Here is a 21,170-nt window from a genome sequence, read left to right on the forward strand (position 1 = left end):
AGGAGATGAAATCAGAGCTGATGTTTCTGTGAGTTCAGAGGAGATGGAGGCTCTGGGCTCATCGAGCTCCTCCTGCCCATCTCACCCCATCTGTGCACTCCCTGCCCCAGACCTGGCCAGCACTGCAGAGCTGACACTCCACTGGCAGGGGAACAATCGTGCTGGCTGTGCCCAGGAGAGAGAAAGGTGCTGTGCTTTCAAAGAACAATGAACACTGAGGCTTGCAGGCGCTCCTGCCAGGTAACCCAGCTTGTCCCATGGGAGCAGAAGGAGAGTGCTCCCCACCACTCCTCCATCCTCTGGGCACGTGGTCTCAGCTGGGGCAGGAGCCAGGGGGAAGCATTTGTGACCACCACAATGGGAAAGGTCAAATAAACCGGGAAATTTTTCTTTTTCTTTTCTTTTTTTTTTTTTTTTTTTGGTGAAAGTATGAGCCAGAATTTTCAGATTTCAAAAGAAGGAGAGAAGTAAAAGGGCACTATTTTGCTGCAGGCAGGATGAGCCACCAGGCTCTTTTCCATCCCTACCTGCAATCCAGCATGATAATTCTATAAGAAAAGGCCACTCATCAATTCAAATGAGCCCTTACGGAATACTTTGCATTTGGTCCTCATTTGTATAATACACACACAATGAAATTCCAGCTGCACCATAAAAATGGAATAAACTTGTGGACTTTCATCCAGGATAATGGATTCAGGAGACAAACTACTCTCTAATCAAATGCAATCAATCCCTGAAGTGGTTAAAGAGTTCTCCCTAAAGACAAAGAGAAGTATAATATAATAAGCACCTTACAGAATAATAAACCCATTCATCACACTCACTTGTCTACATGTGGTTAAAATAAAATCTGCCTTTGCACTCACCTACATGCAAATGTATCAGATGGCAAACATTCCTGATACACCTGCATGAGCCAAGCAAAATCTCATACTAATTTCACTTCCTTTGGGAGAAAATCAAACCTGAGATGTAAGTTTTCATCTGAGGATGACACAGAAGTGTGCTCACAGCACAAGGCAGCGCTACCTCACCCAGAAATGACTGCAGACGTTTAGGAACGCACTGGGCGCATTCATCAGATAAAAGCGAATGCAAATAGGCTGGTGTAGAGCAGAACATTCATGGGCTGAAACACACCCATCCTGCTGCCTTCCCACGGAGAGACACTGCCAAATAAATCCAGAAGGAAGAGGTCACAAGATGACCTGAGTGCACAGAAGGAGAACAACGCGCTGGCAGCTCCTGCTGCTCACAACGTGCGAGCAGAGCCCACAAATGCAGCTGCTGCTTCTTGTAGGGGAACACCTGCAGCACCTGAAGGGCTCCTGCACACCCTGCACCACAACAGTGCAGCGAGGGGAAAAGCCCATGTGGCTCCTGGAAATGCAGTGCCCAGGCTGCTGCCCTGCTCACACACGGGCAAGCAGGCTGGAGCGCACACGGGCTGTGCCAGCCCGGCCCCAGTGCCCACCTGATCCATCCTGCCAGGATCACAGGGGAAAAGCTGAGAGAGAGCACAGCTCCAAGGGGAGGAGAGCAGCGAGTGCAGAGGGCATCTGGCACAGCCCCCAGGAGGAGGAGGAGGATGAACACCCCGGCAGGAATCTGCCAGGACACACACCCATGCCCATGCCAGCCAGCCCTGCCACCAGCTTGTCTACTCAGAGAAAGACTGAAATAACAGCTATGAAATAGGTAATAGATGGATTGGCCAATGAATTTTCAAACTGCCTTAAATTAAATCAGAAAAGGACAACTTATTCTGGGACAAGAGTGCCAGATAAGGAACTTTCCCTTTAAATTCACATCACCTGTTACTCTGAAATAACCACACCTCCAGAAAAGTCCCAAGGCTCCAAGCCATAAGATCTACTCCTTAAGACTCTACTAAAATCTCCCCATTTCATTTTCACACCTCTGAATATGTGCTTCCAGTTTGCAGCCCTTGTGAAATTTAATTTCCTCAACCCACCAGGCTGCTAATCTTCAGTAAAGATGTATCCCAGTCTAAAAACAGAATTGCAGAAGGAAAGAAGCTGCTAATCCTCTGGCCATAGCTATCACAGGCTCAGCAGGTTCTTCCAGCTCATCAAGTCGACATGAATCAGAAGGGCTTGTGACACAGGATGTGAAGATGAGGAGTCAGAGGTGGATTTGCAGACAAATTCTTCCTTTATCCCAAATATTCAGCAACATTTCTGTGGAATTAGCCCACCCACATTTCCATGATCTGTATTATCCTTTACACTATCTACCATATTTCCTACCTGTGCCTCCAGACAGAATGTAACACCTTTTCACTAGGATGTCCCTGGTGATAAACCACTCATCTCATTTCTAGACCTAGAAAGCCTGTGTGTATACACACACACACACACACTGCTAATCAAGACAGTGGTAATAAAGGGAAAAAGAGATTCCCTTGCTGAGCCCACCCAGCTGAGTAAAGCCAGGGAAGCACAAAACCACACAAAACCAAACCCAGCAATGGCACTTGCTCTAGCTTTGCTGTATCTGCTGCAGCTGACACCTCCATGGCCCTTTTCCTGGGACAGGCTGGGGGTTTGGAATGACCACCTTGGGGGCCCTGAAAGTGCACAGTAAGAAGAGCAAAGAGTTTCTCCACTTTGCTCCTCCTCCTGCCCCACTGCCCTTGGTGCTCGAGGGGGAACCGAGCACGGGCACAGCTGGCAGAGCCCCTGGCACAGCTGGCAGAGCCCCTGGCACAGCTGGCAGAGCCCCTGGGTGCCCTCCCTTCACCCCTGCAGTGCAGTGAGCACTGCTGCTGCTTTCCAGGAATTTCTATTCTGCACATCTAACCAGGACAGCAGCTGTTTCACCCATCACTGGATCCAACATCTCCCACTGCCACACCAGGTGCTCTGCTGGAGGTGGGAGTGGAGAGGAGCCACAGGTTCCTGCCAAGAGGGAGACACCAGGACATCCTGCAAGGCACCCAGGACTTGGCATTTCCCTCCCATCCTGAGCTCCCTCTGCAGAAAAGAGACTCCTGGTACGGGTAAAGCCCCTCATGTGCTGCTGCTGCTTGTTTCATGGAGAAAAGGGCCATTTCCACAGCAGCACAGTGGTTTTTTCTCTGAAATTGCCTTCCATCCCCAGGATAATTCCATTAATGATGAGGTTCATTTTTTAACCCCAAAACCCAACAAATCAAAAAAAATTCCCATACAATTTTTGTCCTTCTTCATAAATAGAGATGTAAAAATAGCCCCCCCCAATAAAAAGACTAATAACTGTTTTTCCTCTGATAAAATACCTCTGTTGCAAAGCCCTCACCAAGAACCTGTCGAAATGCAACAAAAGTGGGTTCATGATTGTGTGAATTCTATTAAGTAAATCTCCTGCTACACCTACTCCATTGCTCTCTTTTTCTTCCCAAGGTAATTAACATCTCTTCAGAGCTGGCTTCCCACCTCCTCCATCCAGTCTAAATCTCTAAAATCTCCTATTTTTGCTTTGACATCTGACTAGAATTTTTTTTTTCCTTTTAGGCACAGCACACACATCCACCCACCCACACGATTCAAAGCAGCAGCAGCTGTTTCATGAAGAAAATCTACAGCAAGGGTTTTTAAACCCTCTGGAACAAATTGTTACCCAGGAATTTCATGCAACAATTTACAAAATATATAAAGCAAGATGCTGGTGTATTATTTTCATATGAGAAATAAGATTCCTAACTTATCACAAAAAGGGAGAAGGATACAGTGGAGATTTTGTTGGTTTTTTTTCCCTAATGACTAATATAGGGGTGAGGGAGAAGGCTGCTTTGACTACAATTATAAAAAAAATTATAAAATTTCCCATAGACATACCATATTTACATTTTGGAAGGTTTAATGAAAGCATATCACCTTTGTGTGCAGTACAAGCACATCCCTAAGTTAATTATTTAAGCACTGATCATTTTCTGCGTTCTTGAAGTTTATGACAACAGCCTCAGTGAAGCCTGAAGGTCCCTCCTGAAGGGCAGAAATGGCACAACCACCCAGCATCACTAAAGACTCCTCTGCTCTTTAACAACTCACACACCCTGGGAGTGGTCAGCAAGAGGAAAGCTTAGCTCCCCTTCAAAATCTGGAAAGTGTCCCTTGGCATGAGCAATGGCCATGGTGGACAGTACATTGTTTTTAGGAGGTAACAGGATTTACAAAGGTTTCTTCACAAAGACATCCCATGGTTTCAAAGACCTGTCTGGCACCTTCAGGCCCTCCACATCACACTCCAGCCTGGAGATCACAAACCACTCTGGGTGGGCCAGCTGCTGAAACACCAGTTTTGGCACAGCTTTTCTGAGTAATTTTACAGAGGGGTTTTAAAAAGGAGAAATGCACCCAGACCAAAGTTTCCCGACTTGCTGGAAAGTGGCGCAGCAAGAGATCCTGAGCACGGATTTGTACCTTTGCTTTTTAGTGAGTAACAAATTCCATTTCTGCAAAGGTCTTTGCAGTCCTGTGGATTCAGCTGTGTGTGGTCTTTCCAGAGCCAGTGACACACACACAACACATACAACCAGCAGAAAAATGAGCCAGACGGGAACAAACAGTGGCAGATGTGCTTCTGCTCTTCTGTCAAGGATACAGCTGTTGACAGCACTCTGGGATGTTTTCTCCTAAGCTTACTAACCAGCTTCTGAAGGATTTACTTCCAGAAATAATCCAGCAAATGAACTGAGAATTTTTCACATTTCAAAGTTAATAACTTGGAAAGAGATTAATATAGGAACATTTAAGAGGTGTGAGATCTACAGCTCTAGACTTGAATTTTTTTCTAAACCAGAATGCAACCTCAGGAGATGGACATGATCTCTGGGTGATTCAATCTCAAGTGACCCACCAAATTTCCTGGCATTTACTTTGCTCCCTTTGCCAGCTTTTGACAAGCTCACTTTTTCATCTGGAGTTCTGGGTCTTTTTTTGTGCAAACCTCTTTAACTTTTCCTTCTATTCTTGGCTCATCTCCACCAGTATTACTAGTTCTGAAATTCCTATTGCAGCTAAGCCCTAACCATTTTTTCTCATCCTCTGAATACTCAGAGACCTGTTCACACAAGTGCACCCAATAAAACCAGTTCTGTCTATCTAAACCTGTCTTAGCAGCTGTAGGACAATTCTCCTGCAGACACAACTCCAGGCAATGTCCTTTCCTCCCTGTTATTAAACCCTGCACCTCCCCTCAGCTTGAATTTCTGAATACTTGATATCACCTTAAGCAAACAAAAGATGATGCAAGTGAGTGGTCTCATCCTTGGCTGACAGCTCTGCTTCTCCTTTCTGCTCTATTTCTCCCTCACCAAATTCCAAAGAAATAGTTCTCAAGTTTCAACGTTCAGAGAGAAACCAAAACTCAAGCAGCTTTAATCAAGCCAAGTACACCCCTAGTACAGACAGCACAAATATTTTCAGACCATCAGAGACTGTTGCTTTCCTTAATTTCATTCACTCTTACTTCAAAAATGTCTTTGAGAGGAGTATGAAGTTCAGTGATGGCAATTTCTCCTAAACTGAGAGTTCTCTCTGTATCATCCCAACTGAGGCTGAAAAAAAGCTGGAAGTTGCATCACCACAACTCTAAAAGCTTTAAATGAAACCAGAAAATAGCTATTAAAAATATTAGTTATTTACTGCAAGTTGTTTCACTGTCTGACTGAAGCACAGTTCCAGAGTAGGTGATGCTGGTGGGCTTTGCCTCAGGCCAGGACAGAGGTTCTGCTCTCAGTGTGATCACTGTACAAAAAGGAGGAGAACCTCTCTAAAAAGGAGCAGCTGCATCTCAGAGAGCAGTCTGATCCACTTCCATTAGTTACAGAACAACATGACCAAAAGGCACCACAAAGAGCAGCCTGAGATTCCTCAAGCATCTCTTACAAAGTCTTTTGTTTGGCACTCCTGGTATCAGAACATGTCTCCAGCAGATGAGCATCATTCTCCAGCAGGGCCTGGGAAATCTGAGCCAGGAAAAGCACAACACACCTGGTGAGACTGATGAAATGACCCCAAATTATTGCAAAGGCTTTGGCTTGGATTAACAGCACATACACACTGATACTATTGTAGTTCTGTCCCAATAGAATTTGTCCATCCTATTCTTATATATTTTATTACCTGTTTGGAGTGGTCCTGTGCAGAGCCAAGAGTTGAAGCTGATGAGCCTTGTGGGTCCTTTCTAACACAGGATATTTTATGATCCTGTGATTACATAATGTATATAGGAAATCACAAACCCACCACTAATGTTTTTTACTTAATAGTCACCTCAGCAGCATAAAAGCAATGAGATGTTTATTGCAACATGCACACAAACTGTGCACTAAAATTGTATTGTATACCATATTTTGAGTATAATTTTTATATAGGGCATTAATTAGTTCCATCTGCTGACTCTGGTATCATCTACAGTGCTTAAATTCACATTGAAATGTGAATCAGCCCCAATAGTTCATGAAATAACACACTATGATAAAGAGGGATAAAGGCCATCAAATATGCTTTAATTTCTGCGTTACAGTAATCAGCCAGACCAGTACTGGAAATCTTCTTTTACAACACATGGAGAAGAAGGCACAAATACTGGATATCAGTGAAACCAGACCTGCAGAGGTGCAAACCTGGACTCCTTTGCCCTGGCTTGCCCTGATGCAGTGCCACCCTTCAGCAGTGTCACATGCTGCCTTTTGAGGAAAGGTCACCAGGGTGTCACATGCTGCCTTTGGATGAAAGGTCCTTTCCATGTTGGTCCTCAGTGTCAGACATTGAATAATTCTGAGCTCATACTCCTCCCCCCACCCAATCCATATTTTAGGGCTGGCACACTTTCTGGGGCACCAGAAAAGATTTCCCACCCAGCCTGGAAGAAACTGAAGGGCAAAAACAGCATGGCAGAAGAAGTTTTAATCTCTTGGTGGGAAAATAAAAGCTTTGAGAAGATGGAATAAAAAAATATTTTCTTTTAATCAGATTTTACTAGCAGGGACTCTCTGGAAACCACAGCCCTGCCAGTGCTGCAGTCAGCAAAATAATTTTCAGGGTGAGGAGTGGAACCTCTTGGCATTTGAGCAGGCAAAGGGCAGCTGGCTGGGACTCCAGCAGCACCACACTCCTCTGGGCACAGCACACAGCACTCCTGACAAGCAAGGGCCAGAAATAAAACTAGGGCAGGCAAAACTGAAATCAAAGAATCTCCCTCCCTTTGACAAAACACACACAAATACCCTCACCCACACCTTTCATAATCAGAGCATTTCAGGGTTTATCTATAGACATTAAAAGAAAAGCCAACACACCACTTTGTAAGGTCACTTTTAATTTACTTTTACATTCCCTTATCTTTGGCTACCCAAGGCTGTAAAACATCATCCTCTGCAATTCCACTACAAAACTATTAAACCTGAAAAATTAGGTAGTTTAAAAACCTAGGTATTTAGGAAAAGGCAGGCATTAAAAAAAACCAAACCACCCTGTATCAGTGCACTTTAATTCCTCGGGTGCAGGGTCTGGTGAACACACACTGATACTCTGAATGCCAAGTGAGAAGGCAATATTTTGATTGTTGCTGCCACACATTCTCACAAATCATACCCAAGAGGTCCTAGAGGCAGAGTTAAATGCTGCCACACCAACGCAGACCCCTGGTGAGGTACACGCTGCCAGAAGCCATTTATAACTCAGTGCCAAAAATTTTGTAATATATAAATTACTTGGTAGGGTTTTTTTCCTGCTAAAGAGTCGCTATTGGTTTAGTGGCTGAATTTACGTCAATGGAAGGAAAAAAAAGAATGAAAATATCTAGCCAGATAAAGGAATTTCATCTGTGGTACAATACCCTGTAATTGTTTTCCTCTGAAAGAAAAGATTCTGAAATCTAAGAGTCACCTTTTGGCAAAATACTCTAGGATATTTTTAACAACTACGCCTTAAAATAATTCCTTTTCCATGGGCAAAGAAAAAGATCTGTTTTGAGCCTCTGAACACATCACTGGAAGAACTCAATTTCCTCTTTGTGTGCTGAGGACACCTGCCTCCAGTCGTGACAAGAAAAGTGTGGTTCTGAAGAGGTGGGCAGCTATTACATTAGGCAGCAATTAGTTCCCTGGGACAGGAACTGAGAGAGCCAGGAATACATCAAATATTAGCAGATTTACATGGCAGCCCTTCTTACCTCCCTAAATATCTGCTGCTGGGGCTGTGTCCCTGCCAGCTGCATTGTCCCCTGTAAATCACACTGTCCCCTGCACAGATGCCACTGGATCCAGCAGCTCCATCACACCACACAATGTACTGTATCCACCCTGGGGAACACCCTGTGAATACTGATTGGCAACATTTGGCCCATATTCTGATCCTTACTAATTGCAATTTACATCAGAAACAGACCCACTGATTTTGCTTTCCCAGCACAGCAATTTTTCTGGTTCTCCTTTCAATACTTTCCCACACTTATGTCCAACTTCTGATCTCCAATAGTCAAGGTAATTATCAGGTAATAAACTCTTAAATGAACTAGTAAGTGGGAATGAGTGTCAGCTGACTGGTTATTTCCTCTGAAACAAAGTCTTTACTTCTTTATCATGTGTTTTCCACAACCACTCTTGCAATGTAGTAATTTTTTTAAAGCCTGATTTTAATTTTTTTCTAGTCATCTGTTTAATCATCTCTCAGAGACAACTGGGGACTGGCATCTGTGATGACTCTTGCTGCATCACTTTGCTGCTGCCAGCTCAGTGTGTCTCACTATGCACTTTATTGCTGGCTATTAATTTTTAAGCTAGCTTTATGCTCCTTATTAACAGCTCATTTCTCAAAAGAGAAAAGCGATGTTGCTGCAATCCCAAGTTTTACAGAAATACAAGATGAACATCTGAGAAGAGGGCAGAGGCTTGTTTCTGAGGGGTTATATTTCCATCTCAAATTCCTTTCCCTCTTCTCTATGCTGTTTGGATAACACATAATTTCAGTTTATAAAAAATAAATAAACCCACCAACTAGGGTACTATCATGCATTATTCCTGAGGATGACAGAGGTTACTGGTCTGCATAATTTTCATACTGTCAAATTTCCTTTTTGCCTCCAAAAGGCAAGCCAATGTAGGCCACTTTTAATGAGGAGCCCTTTTAATGAGGCTTTCCCCACACACTGCACAGCAATTGGGCACTTACAAGTTCACCCTCTCCCTGCATCATCACCATATTTTGTCTTCCTTCAACAGGGCTGACTTTTGTCCACAGCACTGGGCACTTTCATATGGTGAAGTCTCTTGGCTGCCTCATTAACTCTGAATCACTGTGTGCCCTTGCATTTTACTGTATCATTTCCTCCTGCATTCATTTTGCTGCAGTTAGCCTCTAGCTAGAAACTTCTTAAAACACGATGAAATTACTTGCTTAACAACATACATGTCAATTACAAGGCAATTAAAAGATATACTAATCTATTCCCTTGTTTGGTATGGCATCTTGGTGAAGATCATGCAGCACATTCTCATATGGTATCTGTGAAATCTTCTGCTATAAATTGTAAGCTCCTGTCCACAGCACCTGTTTTTCTGTGAAAGACACAGGAATTAGAAGAGCTGCTGTCTTTAGCTTTGCAAACACAAGAAATTAAAGTGGTACAAGCTGTGTTGAATCTAGAGTTTCCTCTCTGCAGTGCTTCATTCCCCAGGTATTTTAATGGCTTTGTTATTGGGATGGGAGAATTTGACAGAAACCTGGCAGCTGCAGGTGTTTGCTCTCTCCTGACTGGCCTGCATATTGGACTCCTGAACACTCCTCTGCAAGGGAAGAGTTAAACTCCCTAGACTTCACCCTGCTTCCTGTCTTCACCCTACTCTCTCTCTATTCCATTTTTCTCACCACCCCCATGTGCAGCATCCAGATCTCCTCTCCCTCCCCAAGGGGGAAGGCAAAGGCAGGGTTGCACTGAGCAGGGCAGCAGAGCCAGGCAGCTCCTCTGCCAGCCAGGCTCACAAACTGAGTCCCCAGTAAATGTTGGTACCTTAAACACCTTTAAACACATGGGCTCAGCAGTTCCCTTAAGCCCATTGCTAAATCCTTCTGCTCCCCTCTGCCCTGCACCCCGGGGACAAGGGACAAGGAGGAGATGGGGACAGGCTGTGCCTGCTGGGAGAAGAGAGGATAGGATGGAAGGACAGGGCACTGCACAGGGTCTGGACCTTTGAGGACAGCAGCAGCTGCCTGGGGAAGCCACTCCTGCAGGATCAGAGCCCATCAGGTCAGTGCTGCATCAGGAGGGAAGAGCTCATCGGGGTGACACTGCCAGCCTGCCCCTGCTCTGCCACAGCTCAGCTCACAGCAGCTCCCAGCTCCTCCACACACGGCAACCCAGCACTGCCCAGGGTGAATGCTGCAGCTGTAATCAAGCTTATGCAACCAGGTGATGACCAATATATAGGTGAAGTACTCTGTATTCCTGATCACTTCAAAATATTCTTATCATTAGTATGTAATGTCAACAGTAAGGTAAAAAAAAGAAGCCCAAATTAATCCAACGTCTTCACAAAAGTTGTATTCACCTGAAATTCCTCTGCAAGCCAACGTGAATCATATATGTTTGTCTAAAATAAATTGTTAGAACAGCCCCTTTGCAGAGCAGACAAGGATGGAGAGTTGCAAGAGACACACATCCTTTATCACTGCCTTCCTTCTAGGGCCAAGTCCCATCATTTACTTGAGCTTCAGCTTTTCTGTCCTTAAAGCAGACATAACTTATGCCCACAGTGATGCTCCCACATTAATCCATCTGGTATTTGCCAACACATGGAAGACTATTCTAATGAGATGTACAGAAAGCAGGACACCATCATCTGAAGCATCTATATTCTTCCTTACAGTTCTACCCAGTTTCATTTCTGCCTGGAAAAGTAGGTCAAACCACTAAACAATAGTTTGTTTGAAGGGAAAAAATGCAACTTTTAACTTCTTTTGGCAAAAACACCGTTTTTTTTCCCCAATTAGCCCTCTTAAAATGGACAGGCAGGGTCACAGGACTGTCCAGAGGTGAGCATGAAGGTAACATCTATTCTTGACCTGCTCCTTAATCAGCAAAGATTCAATACAAGAGGAATAATTTATGTGGCCAGCAATTGATTCTTGCTTGGGAAGCCCCGGGGGAGAATTCTAATCATGGCAAGCTCACCTTCTTCTGGGACACATTAAACCAGGGAATGTGGGGGAATGTTCCTTCTGAGCAGGTGGCAAAGCAAAGCTTGGGTGCCCAGCCTGTTCTCTGCACCCCCTCTGCAGTTCTGGGCAGGACCTCTGGCTGTGGCCATACGCTGCCCCTGCAGCTCCCCCCCCCAACATACAGTAATTACTTTGTTTTCATTAATTGGTCTTAATGCATGCATGCACAGCCACAAATCAAGCCAGCCACTGCTGTGAGTGCAGCAGCTTTGGCTTGGAAATTGCACTTGCCTGGGCTTGTAAAGCCACCAGCCCAGCAGCAGCAGCAAATCTGGGGGGCTCAGCTTCCCCCAGCAGGTCCCAGGGGCCGTGTGTGCCAGCTGCAAACTGCAGCATTCCTGGGAATGGGCTCACTGGCACAAACAGCTTCCTGGTGGGGAGATGTTAATGCTGAACTGGTATCAATGAAACATTACCATCAATTAAAGCAGGCAGTATGGCAGATTTATAAGCCAATATGTAACCAAATATAGCACAGGAGATGTTTGGAAAAACAAGTATGTGAAATAGGCATGACAAATAGAAAAGCTTTATAAAGGGATGATTTCTGTGATCCCTATCTCCCAGAACAGTGATATTTTAACATCCTTATCCAAACAGGAACACAGATAAAAAGGCTGTAAACTCATCTTGTTACCCTGTGGTTTGTGCTCTGACAGAAATGTTTGTACACGAGCAAAATGTTTTCATTTATACCTCTGACTGGGGTCTGCTAGGGGAAGTTGTCACCCATCAAGTGACTTTGGAGGGACTAATCAGAGGCATAAATGTGGTTTGTAATAAAAGTAGTTATCCGAGCAACCTATTCAGACCAACTGGTTTGGATTCTTAGAGCAAATACTTGAGCACACTCTCTGGTAATGCAAAACAAATTAACATAAAAGGCTGGGGGAAGAGCCTTCATGCCTAACTTGTCACCTAAGGCTGATGAACTCCAGTGTGAAGGCTTAGGAAAATGAGGTACTAAACTGTAAATAGTTCAGCCAGGCAAAAGCAAAAATGCAGCTGACATTTGTATTAAAGCCTATAGTCTGCACGTATCTGTCTCCTCGTTTCTTTTAAAAAGAACATATTTAAAAGAAATAACAATTCAATTCCATTTTAAAAGAACAATTTCCTTGTTCTTTTTAAAAAGAACATTTTTATCACCAAAAAGGTCTCAGCCTTATCTACCCTGATATAGGTGGCAGCTTCAGACACCATGCTACCGACTCAATCTGGACACTTAAAAGTTCTCAGCTCACTTATCATGAAGCCAAACTCACCCTGTGTTTTCCCAGCCATCACTACAAGTCTCCTTGATGGATGATATAAAAGAAGGAGTGTTTATAATATTCAATGAGCCCAGAGTGTGCTCAGGCAGGGCGGGCAGTCCCACCCTCCCTGCACAGACACGCGCCGGGTCCCGCGCTCCCACCTTGGCTCCATCCACGCTGATGATCCGATAGCTGTTCCTCGTGCTGTCATAGAAGTAGGAAACAGTCACAGCCTGCTTGCTTGCAGGGACCCAGTTCTTCTTCGTGCTGGGGTCAATTTGGAAGACATGGGCTCTGGTGGTGAAGATGGGCTGCTCTCTGGAAAAGGGAGGGACAGGGGAAATGGACGTGTGAGTCTGCGGCAGGTGAAAGGTGCCAGCAGCCCAGCCCTGAGCAGGCACACAAAGCACAAGGCAGGGAGCACCTGGAGATCCCCCAAAAGAAAAGACAGAGCACTGACACTGCCCAGCCACACTCCAGCCTTGAGTAGCTTTCCTTGGCATCACTAAGTGACATTCAGCACCCTAAAGTTACTGCCGTAGCCCAAGAAACAATTGGCTTTTTTCTCCCTATGCTAAACTACCTCAGTACCCATCTATTCCTCAAAATGCTTATTTCCAGGAAGGACATTCACATGCATTCTTTCTTCCTTTCCCCATCCACATATTTTGCAAAAAGCAGCAAACCCCCCCAGCTGGATTAGCTCCTGCTGCCATTCCTGCGAACTGCTACCTACAGCCAGGGCTCCTCTGCGGGTGCACCAAGGACCCCAGTGACATACAGGCATGGAATAATTACTGAAATATTCATCTGTCTCCTCAGAATCCCACTGTTCTGGGGATGTGCATGAAAATTTCATGAGATGCAAACCAGTCAATCAACCTGGGAAGTGAGGGGGGGGAAGGAAACAGAACCAAACCCCAGTGTTGATACAGATAATGCCTTTCAGCTCTCAGTGGGTGGTGCAGCACCCCAGCATCCTGTTCCCAAACACCAGCCTTCCTCAGAGGCTTCTTCTCCTTAAGAAGACTTGTGCACCCAATGGAGAGGTTTTGTTTTACCTTCAGTGTGTGACCAAGCAAATCACACAGAAAAGCAGAGAAGAGTCAGGACCAAAAGAACCAAACGCGATGCATACAAAGTCATCCAGGTTAAAGATCAGAATTAGCCCTTTTTTAAATGCCATAAAACTAAATTCACCCCCAACCATACCTTTAATCCAAGTTCAGCAGTAGAAGTGAACTGCAAAGCAAGCTCTACTGAGTTGTTAAATGCATTTTCATGCTTTTGGTTTTTAAAAGCTACACTACATAATGTTTTACATTAAGTGTACCACTCAATATATTCTTGTCCCATACCAAATATTACATCATGAAGAGGTAATTGACAGAATTACGACAGGATCCAAAACCAATGGTACTACAATGGAGCTGCCACCCAGAAATTTAAATTATAATCAAGGGGAGTACATTTGCAAATATCAAACACATGAAGTGATTTAAGAGTACAATCAGCTCAGGAAAGATGGAGTGAACTTGCAAAGCCCAGCAAGGCCTCAGGAGGGAAAAAATGAAAGAGTGATTTTCTCCTTGCAAGAGTTACACAAAATTCTACATTTTTCCAGGGGCTTGCAGGTTTCTGGACAGACAGCTGTGCTGAACCATGTAAAACACTTACTCAAAATAAATTGAAATGACAATGGGACTGCCATATTACAGCTGTCAGAGAGTATCATTTGCTTCAGTCCTCCCTAATCAGTAACTTGCTGAAGCCAGCTCTCATTCCACAGGCCAATATCGATGCCATCCTCAGCAGGGTGGAAAGAAGGGGCAGGTTTCCTTAACATTTTAAATACTTTCCTTATCCATTACACAGGATTAGCATTGTAACACCTACAGAGGCCATGGAGTTTGCCTGTAATAACAAATTCAAGGAGGGGAAGTTTCCCCCAGGCTGTTTACTCTCTTTAAAAAGGTACATTCCTTGAAAAAACAATTTTGGAATTTTTTTGCCTTTAAAAAGTTCTATATTTTCAGTTGACTCTACTAAAACCAAGGTAGTACAACCCAATATTGTAGTCTAAATGTTAGGAATTTTCCTCCATAAAAACCTATTTCACAAACAACTTTAATTCTGCTACATTATCTTAACTACACCAGAAAACACTGTTAAAACTATGCCTGGCTGCTCTGCAGCAGGGGCAGTGAGCATATAGAGTAAATCTGGAGACAATAAAAGTAGAATGAAGGCAAAGGCCCCACAACTATCTATCTATCTATTTGTTCAGGAATCTTGATTGAAGCTGCTGCTGTTGAAACAGGAGCTGTACACACCCATCCAAGTGGATAAATCAATGGATAGTGAAGCTCAGGGCTGCAAATATCCATCTTTTCATTCACTCTTTCATTAAGAAGTAAAGGCAAAACCTCTGTCTCCAATCCTATGAGTATCAACAACAAAAAAGCCCACCTGCATTTTGTCTGTCTGTGTCACAGTGACAGCGTGCTAGCTGATAAATTATTAAAAATAAGGAAGTGCAATGTGCAAACTTAAACATTTTAAATCATTTGAGGCAGCTGATCTGTTGACCTTTAGTTGGGACTCAGATTTGGAAGGGCCAGTTGGCTCCACATGCCTCTGGTCTTCCTGCCAGAGGTGCCTCTACAGGTCAGCAAAGCCCCCAGACCGATTTCTGATGCCCTAAAAAAGAAGCAGCACCCCCAGAACACAACCTCCTGGATTTCCAGGTGCTGCCTTATAATAATTAAATAAGAAGCTGCATTTCTGTGGCTGGGTGTGCCCCAAGGAGCCCAAAGAGCCCCCGACTCAGCTGGTGCCACCACGTTCCCACACAGCACAGCAGGATGGCAAAGCCACCTGCACTGACAAAGTGCAGGCACAGCTTCAGCAGGGGGAAACACCCACTGCATCCCAAACCCCTCTGACACTGAGGCACACACAGGCACCTGTGAAACCGTGGCACTCCATTTCCAAGTGAAATGCAAAATTATGTACTTTTAAAACCCTTCACCATGGCCCTACAGAGCTCCAAACTGAGAAGGATTATTCTTACTCACTCGTAACTTTTCTACGTTCAAGAAAGCACTTTACTGGTAGAGGAATGATTTCATTTCCCAGGGTTCCTTTTCATTTTATCAGAGATTCATCAGCTTATGATAAAACAACAGCAATGCTAACTGGAGACTGCAGAGCACATTCTGCATGGGCTGAGCCCTGTGAGCTGCCAGCTTGCCTGGGGAGGCAGGAGCACAGCACTGCCAGCCAGGCTTGGACCCTCACATGAAGGCAAAGAGAATTTATGAATATTTAAAATCTCATGAATTTTAACCAAAGCTGTTAATGATTGATTAAATACTCTTTAAAAAAACCCCAACTGTTTAAAAATCAATTTGACACTAATATCCACTGCTCAGAGTAAAGCTGCTTGAAAAGTCGAACAGGAAAAGTAGAAAATCACACCTAATAGTTCTTTACCTGGTAATATAATTTAAGAGAGAAAATGATTTTTCATTATTAAATCTGGCAAGCATGTTTTATAAATATAATTGCAATTTTCAAGTCATGGTTTTACACATTTTAGTCGACCTTTAATTTCTGTCCTTGCTTCATAAGAGCGAAATCTCAAGTGAAAAACAACCACTCTCCTTTAATGCCATTAACCTTTTCCAAAGAATTTAAAAAGCAAGCCACAAGATTCTCCAGCTAACTAAGTGCTTCACAGCTGTGTTAGATACAGTATCACTTTCTGGTTAATATACAACCATGCCAAATTCTACAAGTGTGCGACTAGCTGCAAGCCATGTGTTTTGTATCACTCTTCCTAATCAACGGCAATGAGCTCTCACTTAGGAAAAGTTCAAATTATTTCATTCAAATTTCCTTGTTTATCACTTGAATCATGAGCACAACCAGTGATTTAAATCACTTCAGCTGTAAAGAGTCCTTGCTGACTGGCAGCCAGCATCCTCTGGGCCGTGGGATGCTGGTGGCCGAGGGAGCGGTGACACAGCCAGCTCCAGCTGGGTGGCACCTGGGAGAGCCAGGGACCCTGGATCCGTGTGGGGCCATGAGGAGCCAGCTCCAACTGCTCAGTGAGCACTTCTGTACTACAGCAATCCTTTCTGCTAGTAAATAAAACAGATTAAACTCCCGTGGGTGCCTGCGGGATCAGCACCCAGACACGGTTAAAGGCACCGAGTGCCCACTGCACACCCCGTGGATGCACTGGCCAGGAAGTAACTGGGACAAAATAATTCTTGTAGGATCTGGAACATCAAGTATATTTGTGACAGGAGCTCTGGTACTCCACCAGAGGCAAAACCACTAATTACACATTTTTTAAAACTTTCACAAGCAGATCGCTCAACGTTTCTGGGATAAGGATTCCTAGCTTACAGCACAGGATCATTTGTGCTCCGTCCACACTAACTGTAGACAACTTTGCATTAACTGTCTAATTGCAATAAAAGTATTTTTTAAAAGCACATGTCTTCATATATCTGCCATTTGGTGGAGGATGCACATGCCTGCAGAGATTTTGGAACGTGGTGCTTGCAGCCCAGCATCATGCACACGTTGAGTTTATCATACCTGACAGTGCCAGCAGATCTGCAGTGATTTGCTGTAACAAGTATTAGATAATGAGGATCTCTCAAGAAAAAAGAGTAGATGCAAATGCAAAATCCTACTTTGTGACATATCCCCCATCACTGGTCACCATACAAAAATCTGTATTTGCTAAACACAACATGATAAAATTGGTGCCAATAGTTATTTGGATTGTACATTGCTACTACTGCCTCCCAGTGCACTGAAAAGAATTAATCCTCTATGTACATAGATGGTAGTTTGGAGTGCCTTTTGTATTTGTTCAGATCATGGGTGGAAATTTTTCTCCTATTTGAAATACTCATCTTGATGAAAGTCCTGGCAAGTTATGATGCCTAACCTGTGAAAATAGTTTATCTATTAACTCTATTCACTTGTGTGTGTATACATGCACACCTCAAACTTTGAAAAACATCCAACCCCTCTCCCCAAAACACCAAAATCAAAAAAAGGCAGGCCTGTGATGGAGACAGAACTGCTGTGGGGAGAAGTTGCAGTTCATGGTGTCACACACAGCATTTAGCACAGTGGCTGCAGTTTGTACACAATATTAATCTTTGCTCCAAGCAAAAATTAGAGTTCATTATCCTCCCACCTGTTACCTCTCTGCATTCAACACTTGTGCCATCTTGGGTCACATCTTTTCAGAAAAAAAGAGAAGCACACAAATGAGTTTCTTAATGATGACCAAGGATGAAGTTAAAGGACCCCTTCTGGCCTCAGTCAAGACAAGTGCATCCCCCTGTGCTACAAACCCAGCAAACTCAGCTGTCTCAGCCCAGTGCCCGAGATCCTGGCACCTCAACACCCACCAGTGCCAGCTCCTGGCTGGGGCCAGGACCAGCACAGTGGCCTGGGCCCGCTCAGCACACAGAGCTGGGGAGAGGCAGACACTAAATCTGTGCCATTCTGGGACGTGGGAGCAGCAAACTGGCACCAGGAGAGCAGGCAGCTCATTCCCTTCCCAAATGCCGCATGCCAGTGAATCCAGGTCACTCAGATCCCATCAGCTGCCACAGGCAGGCTCTGGTGCTGGCTGCCAGGGCACACAACCAGCACAGCAAGGAGAGCCTGCCACAACCTGCAAGGGTGCAAAACTCAGCATGAGGAGAGCAGGTGGGTAATGGCTCCGTTTTACACCTGAGGAACAGCCATGGAGAGCGAGATGGCATCCCAGGATAACAGAGCCACCAGCCAGCCTGGGAACAGAATCCATCAGCTGCCCTCCTCCCTGCAGCTCTGCTCTCACTGGCACTGCAGGGCAGTTTCATACCACATCTACCCAGGGCAGTGCTTGGCTGTGTGAATTCAACAGGCTAAATCAACAGCTGAATATTCACCACTCAACAAAAAAGAATTAATAGTCTGTACAGAGCAGAGAGAGGCTCTCAGAGCATTTGACAGCTGCTCCTCCACACTGTGCAGGAAGGTGGGATGGAAACCCCCAGCCTGCAGCTCCCACTGCTCCTGCAGGGCAAACAATCCTTCCTCCTTTCCTCCTCACACTCATTTCCACAGCAAAAGCTGCTTTTAAGGATGGAGACATAACCCTGAGCAGTACAGGGCTGAGAGAGAGGGAGGATTTACTGGCAGTTGTAAATGGGGCTGGGAGAACTGGCCTGGAGTGATGGGCTGGGTTAGCATCTCAGTATATGGGTTATATTCTCTGTATAAAAAACCCCCAAAATCATGCAGGCACCTGTGAAAGTGCCATTGTCAGTACCTGCCAGTCAAGCCCTGTGTTCCCAGGTGGAATTCCCTCCCAAAGTGGTGGAAGGTAGAGGGAAAGACTTCTGAAAAACCCTGGCTGCTGGGACAAAAATTACAATGCCCCTAAAAGAGATAGAATGAGAAACAAACAGCTGTTTTAAAAATAAAATCTACTCAAAGTCCTACTTTTCAGTTTTGAAATTCCTATTTTACAGGCAAACCAAGCTCCTCATGATGTGGCTGAAGTGCTGAATATGGCAGCAGTGTTAATCAAGAGCAAGGTCATGCAACTCATTCAAATACCTAGTCATGATTCTCTGGTGCCCACTTGATATTAAATTTGATATCAACTCACCTGCAGAAATATATGAAATTTGCAGGAAAAATCCATCTTTTTAGCTCTCTTCATTTACAGGCATTATTATTTCAACAGAATATAATTAGCAAAAGCGCTTCTTGCATTTTTAGGGAACATAATAGTTCCAGTTACTTGAACAAAAAAAAATTAGAATAAAAGTAGCTAGCTAAAGAATTGTCTGTTAAAAGCACAGACATCAATTAAACTCACTTTTGATTTGCAGCACAGAAAATCCTAAAAGAATAAATCTTCAGGAAAAAAGCTCTCAGTATGAAAATTATTGTAACATCTGTGAGGTCTCACAACACCACTGCGCCTTTACAAAGCCAATATCCAAATTAAAAGGCTTAACTTGGGCACTGAGGAAGCTCACACTTTATTTTGGGGCCATCTCCAGAGGTCTATTAACCTTTCAAGACACTGTGAATAAACACTCATACACAAGTGACAGGAACTGAGAGCACCCTGAACTAATCCTCCATAGGTAAGGTTACTTATTGGAAAAAACCAAGTTGAGGCACATGAGTGTGAATCTGGTGGTGTAACTGATCATTTCAGAGCTTTTTTCTGAGAAGACACTTAAAGGGGATCCATAAATCTGCACCTCAGTAATGTTACCACTCTCCCATTTGCAAAGGTGTGAATTCAAACTCTGCAAATAGGAAAAAATCCTTGTACTGTGTCCAGCCAGCACGTCTCCCACCCTCGTGACAAATGAAGCTGGATCAGCACATGAACAGCCCCCCAGAGCCATCCTATTGCTCTGGACTGGTTAAAAATGACATTCCCTGTATCACCCCAGCTCCAGTGGAGTTAATGCTTTAGCACAGCCTCCTCTGTGGCACAATGCTGGCATTGTAATATTTCAGGGAGAAATGCCATTGTAAACTGAAAGTGCAAACCCTGGAGTGGAGAGAGCAGGTCTCAGGAGCACATTCCCTCCCTTCCCTGCAGTCTCCATCCTGGCACAGACCAAGGGCACAAGGGCATGTGCCAGATGCCCAGCTCTGGATCATGGCATGCCTGCATGCACCAAGGTCCACCCCACGCAGCTGGCCTTGGGAAGGAGTTTATTTTGCAAGAAATATAAACAAGCAGAAAATTCCTTCAATGCACTAGTGGAATCTTTATTACTATTTTAATCCTTTGTACTTCTGCATGGCAGAAAGCTCAGGGTACTTTGAGGTTGTATGGGCTATTTCATGTCTATTTACAACATGAAGAGAGCAAATGTCAGAGGATATATGATCAAAACACACCATACCTACAAACAGAAGACTGGAGTGAAAGACCACGTGTGTGCACGTAAAACCCACTGACATCACCAGGGCAGCATCTTTATGACTTTTTTCTCCTCCCATGCCATAGGAATTTGCATGGCTGATGAGGATATCTTCACACAAAGCAATCTGAAAAGCTGATTTCAATCAGTGGCGTAATCAAAGCCTCAGTATTGCAAAATAATATGATTAAACACTCCATTATTTCAAACAGCACAGCACTAAGCAAATCCTTGGAGGGGAGTGCTTTTGTGCACTAATCCATGCATGTAATTATCGATATGCTTTCCCATGCCCTATTCAAATGCTCTCCCCTGAGGCTTTTCTTCCACTTACACTAGGGGAGGAAAAAAAAAAGTCAATCAGTTCAGTTTAAAGAACAAGTTGTATAACTCTTTTTGATCCGCTGCCTGAAGGATCAAATAAGGAATTCTACCAGCTGTAAGGTCAGGAGCAAACGATAGGGCTCTGCTGGCCCTGGTGGCCAGCAGCACGGGCAGGACACGCGGCCACCCAGGGCACCGGGGCTGACAACAGCCTCAGCTCTGAGCACTCCAGGAGACTGCAAGGAAAAGGGTGCCAACAGATGGCTGAATACAGGGCTGCATGTCTTTAATGGGAGTTAAGGATGTAAAAATTAAAAGCCATTAAAGGATGGGCAATTTGCTCTGTGAGAGATGAGGAGGATGCAGAGCAATGCCCGCACTGG

The 21,170-nt window shown here is 44.3% G+C and overlaps 1 protein-coding gene across 4 annotated transcripts in view; it reads right to left on the reverse strand.

The window, feature by feature from the left end:
* The window catches only part of HOMER2 (homer scaffold protein 2), a 56,255-nt gene that overhangs the window by 21,337 nt on the left and 13,748 nt on the right, over positions 1–21,170 (reverse strand). For all 4 annotated transcript variants that reach the window (XM_084213831.1, XM_084213830.1, XM_084213832.1 and 1 more), the window contains exon 2: positions 12,646–12,802. In XM_084213831.1, the coding sequence (XP_084069957.1) occupies positions 12,646–12,802 (157 nt within the window). The remainder of the gene's footprint in view (positions 1–12,645; positions 12,803–21,170) is intronic.

Source organism: Fringilla coelebs (assembly GCF_963513975.1).
Source record: "Fringilla coelebs genome assembly, chromosome: 12".
In the NCBI taxonomy this organism is placed as follows: Eukaryota; Metazoa; Chordata; class Aves; order Passeriformes; family Fringillidae; genus Fringilla; species Fringilla coelebs.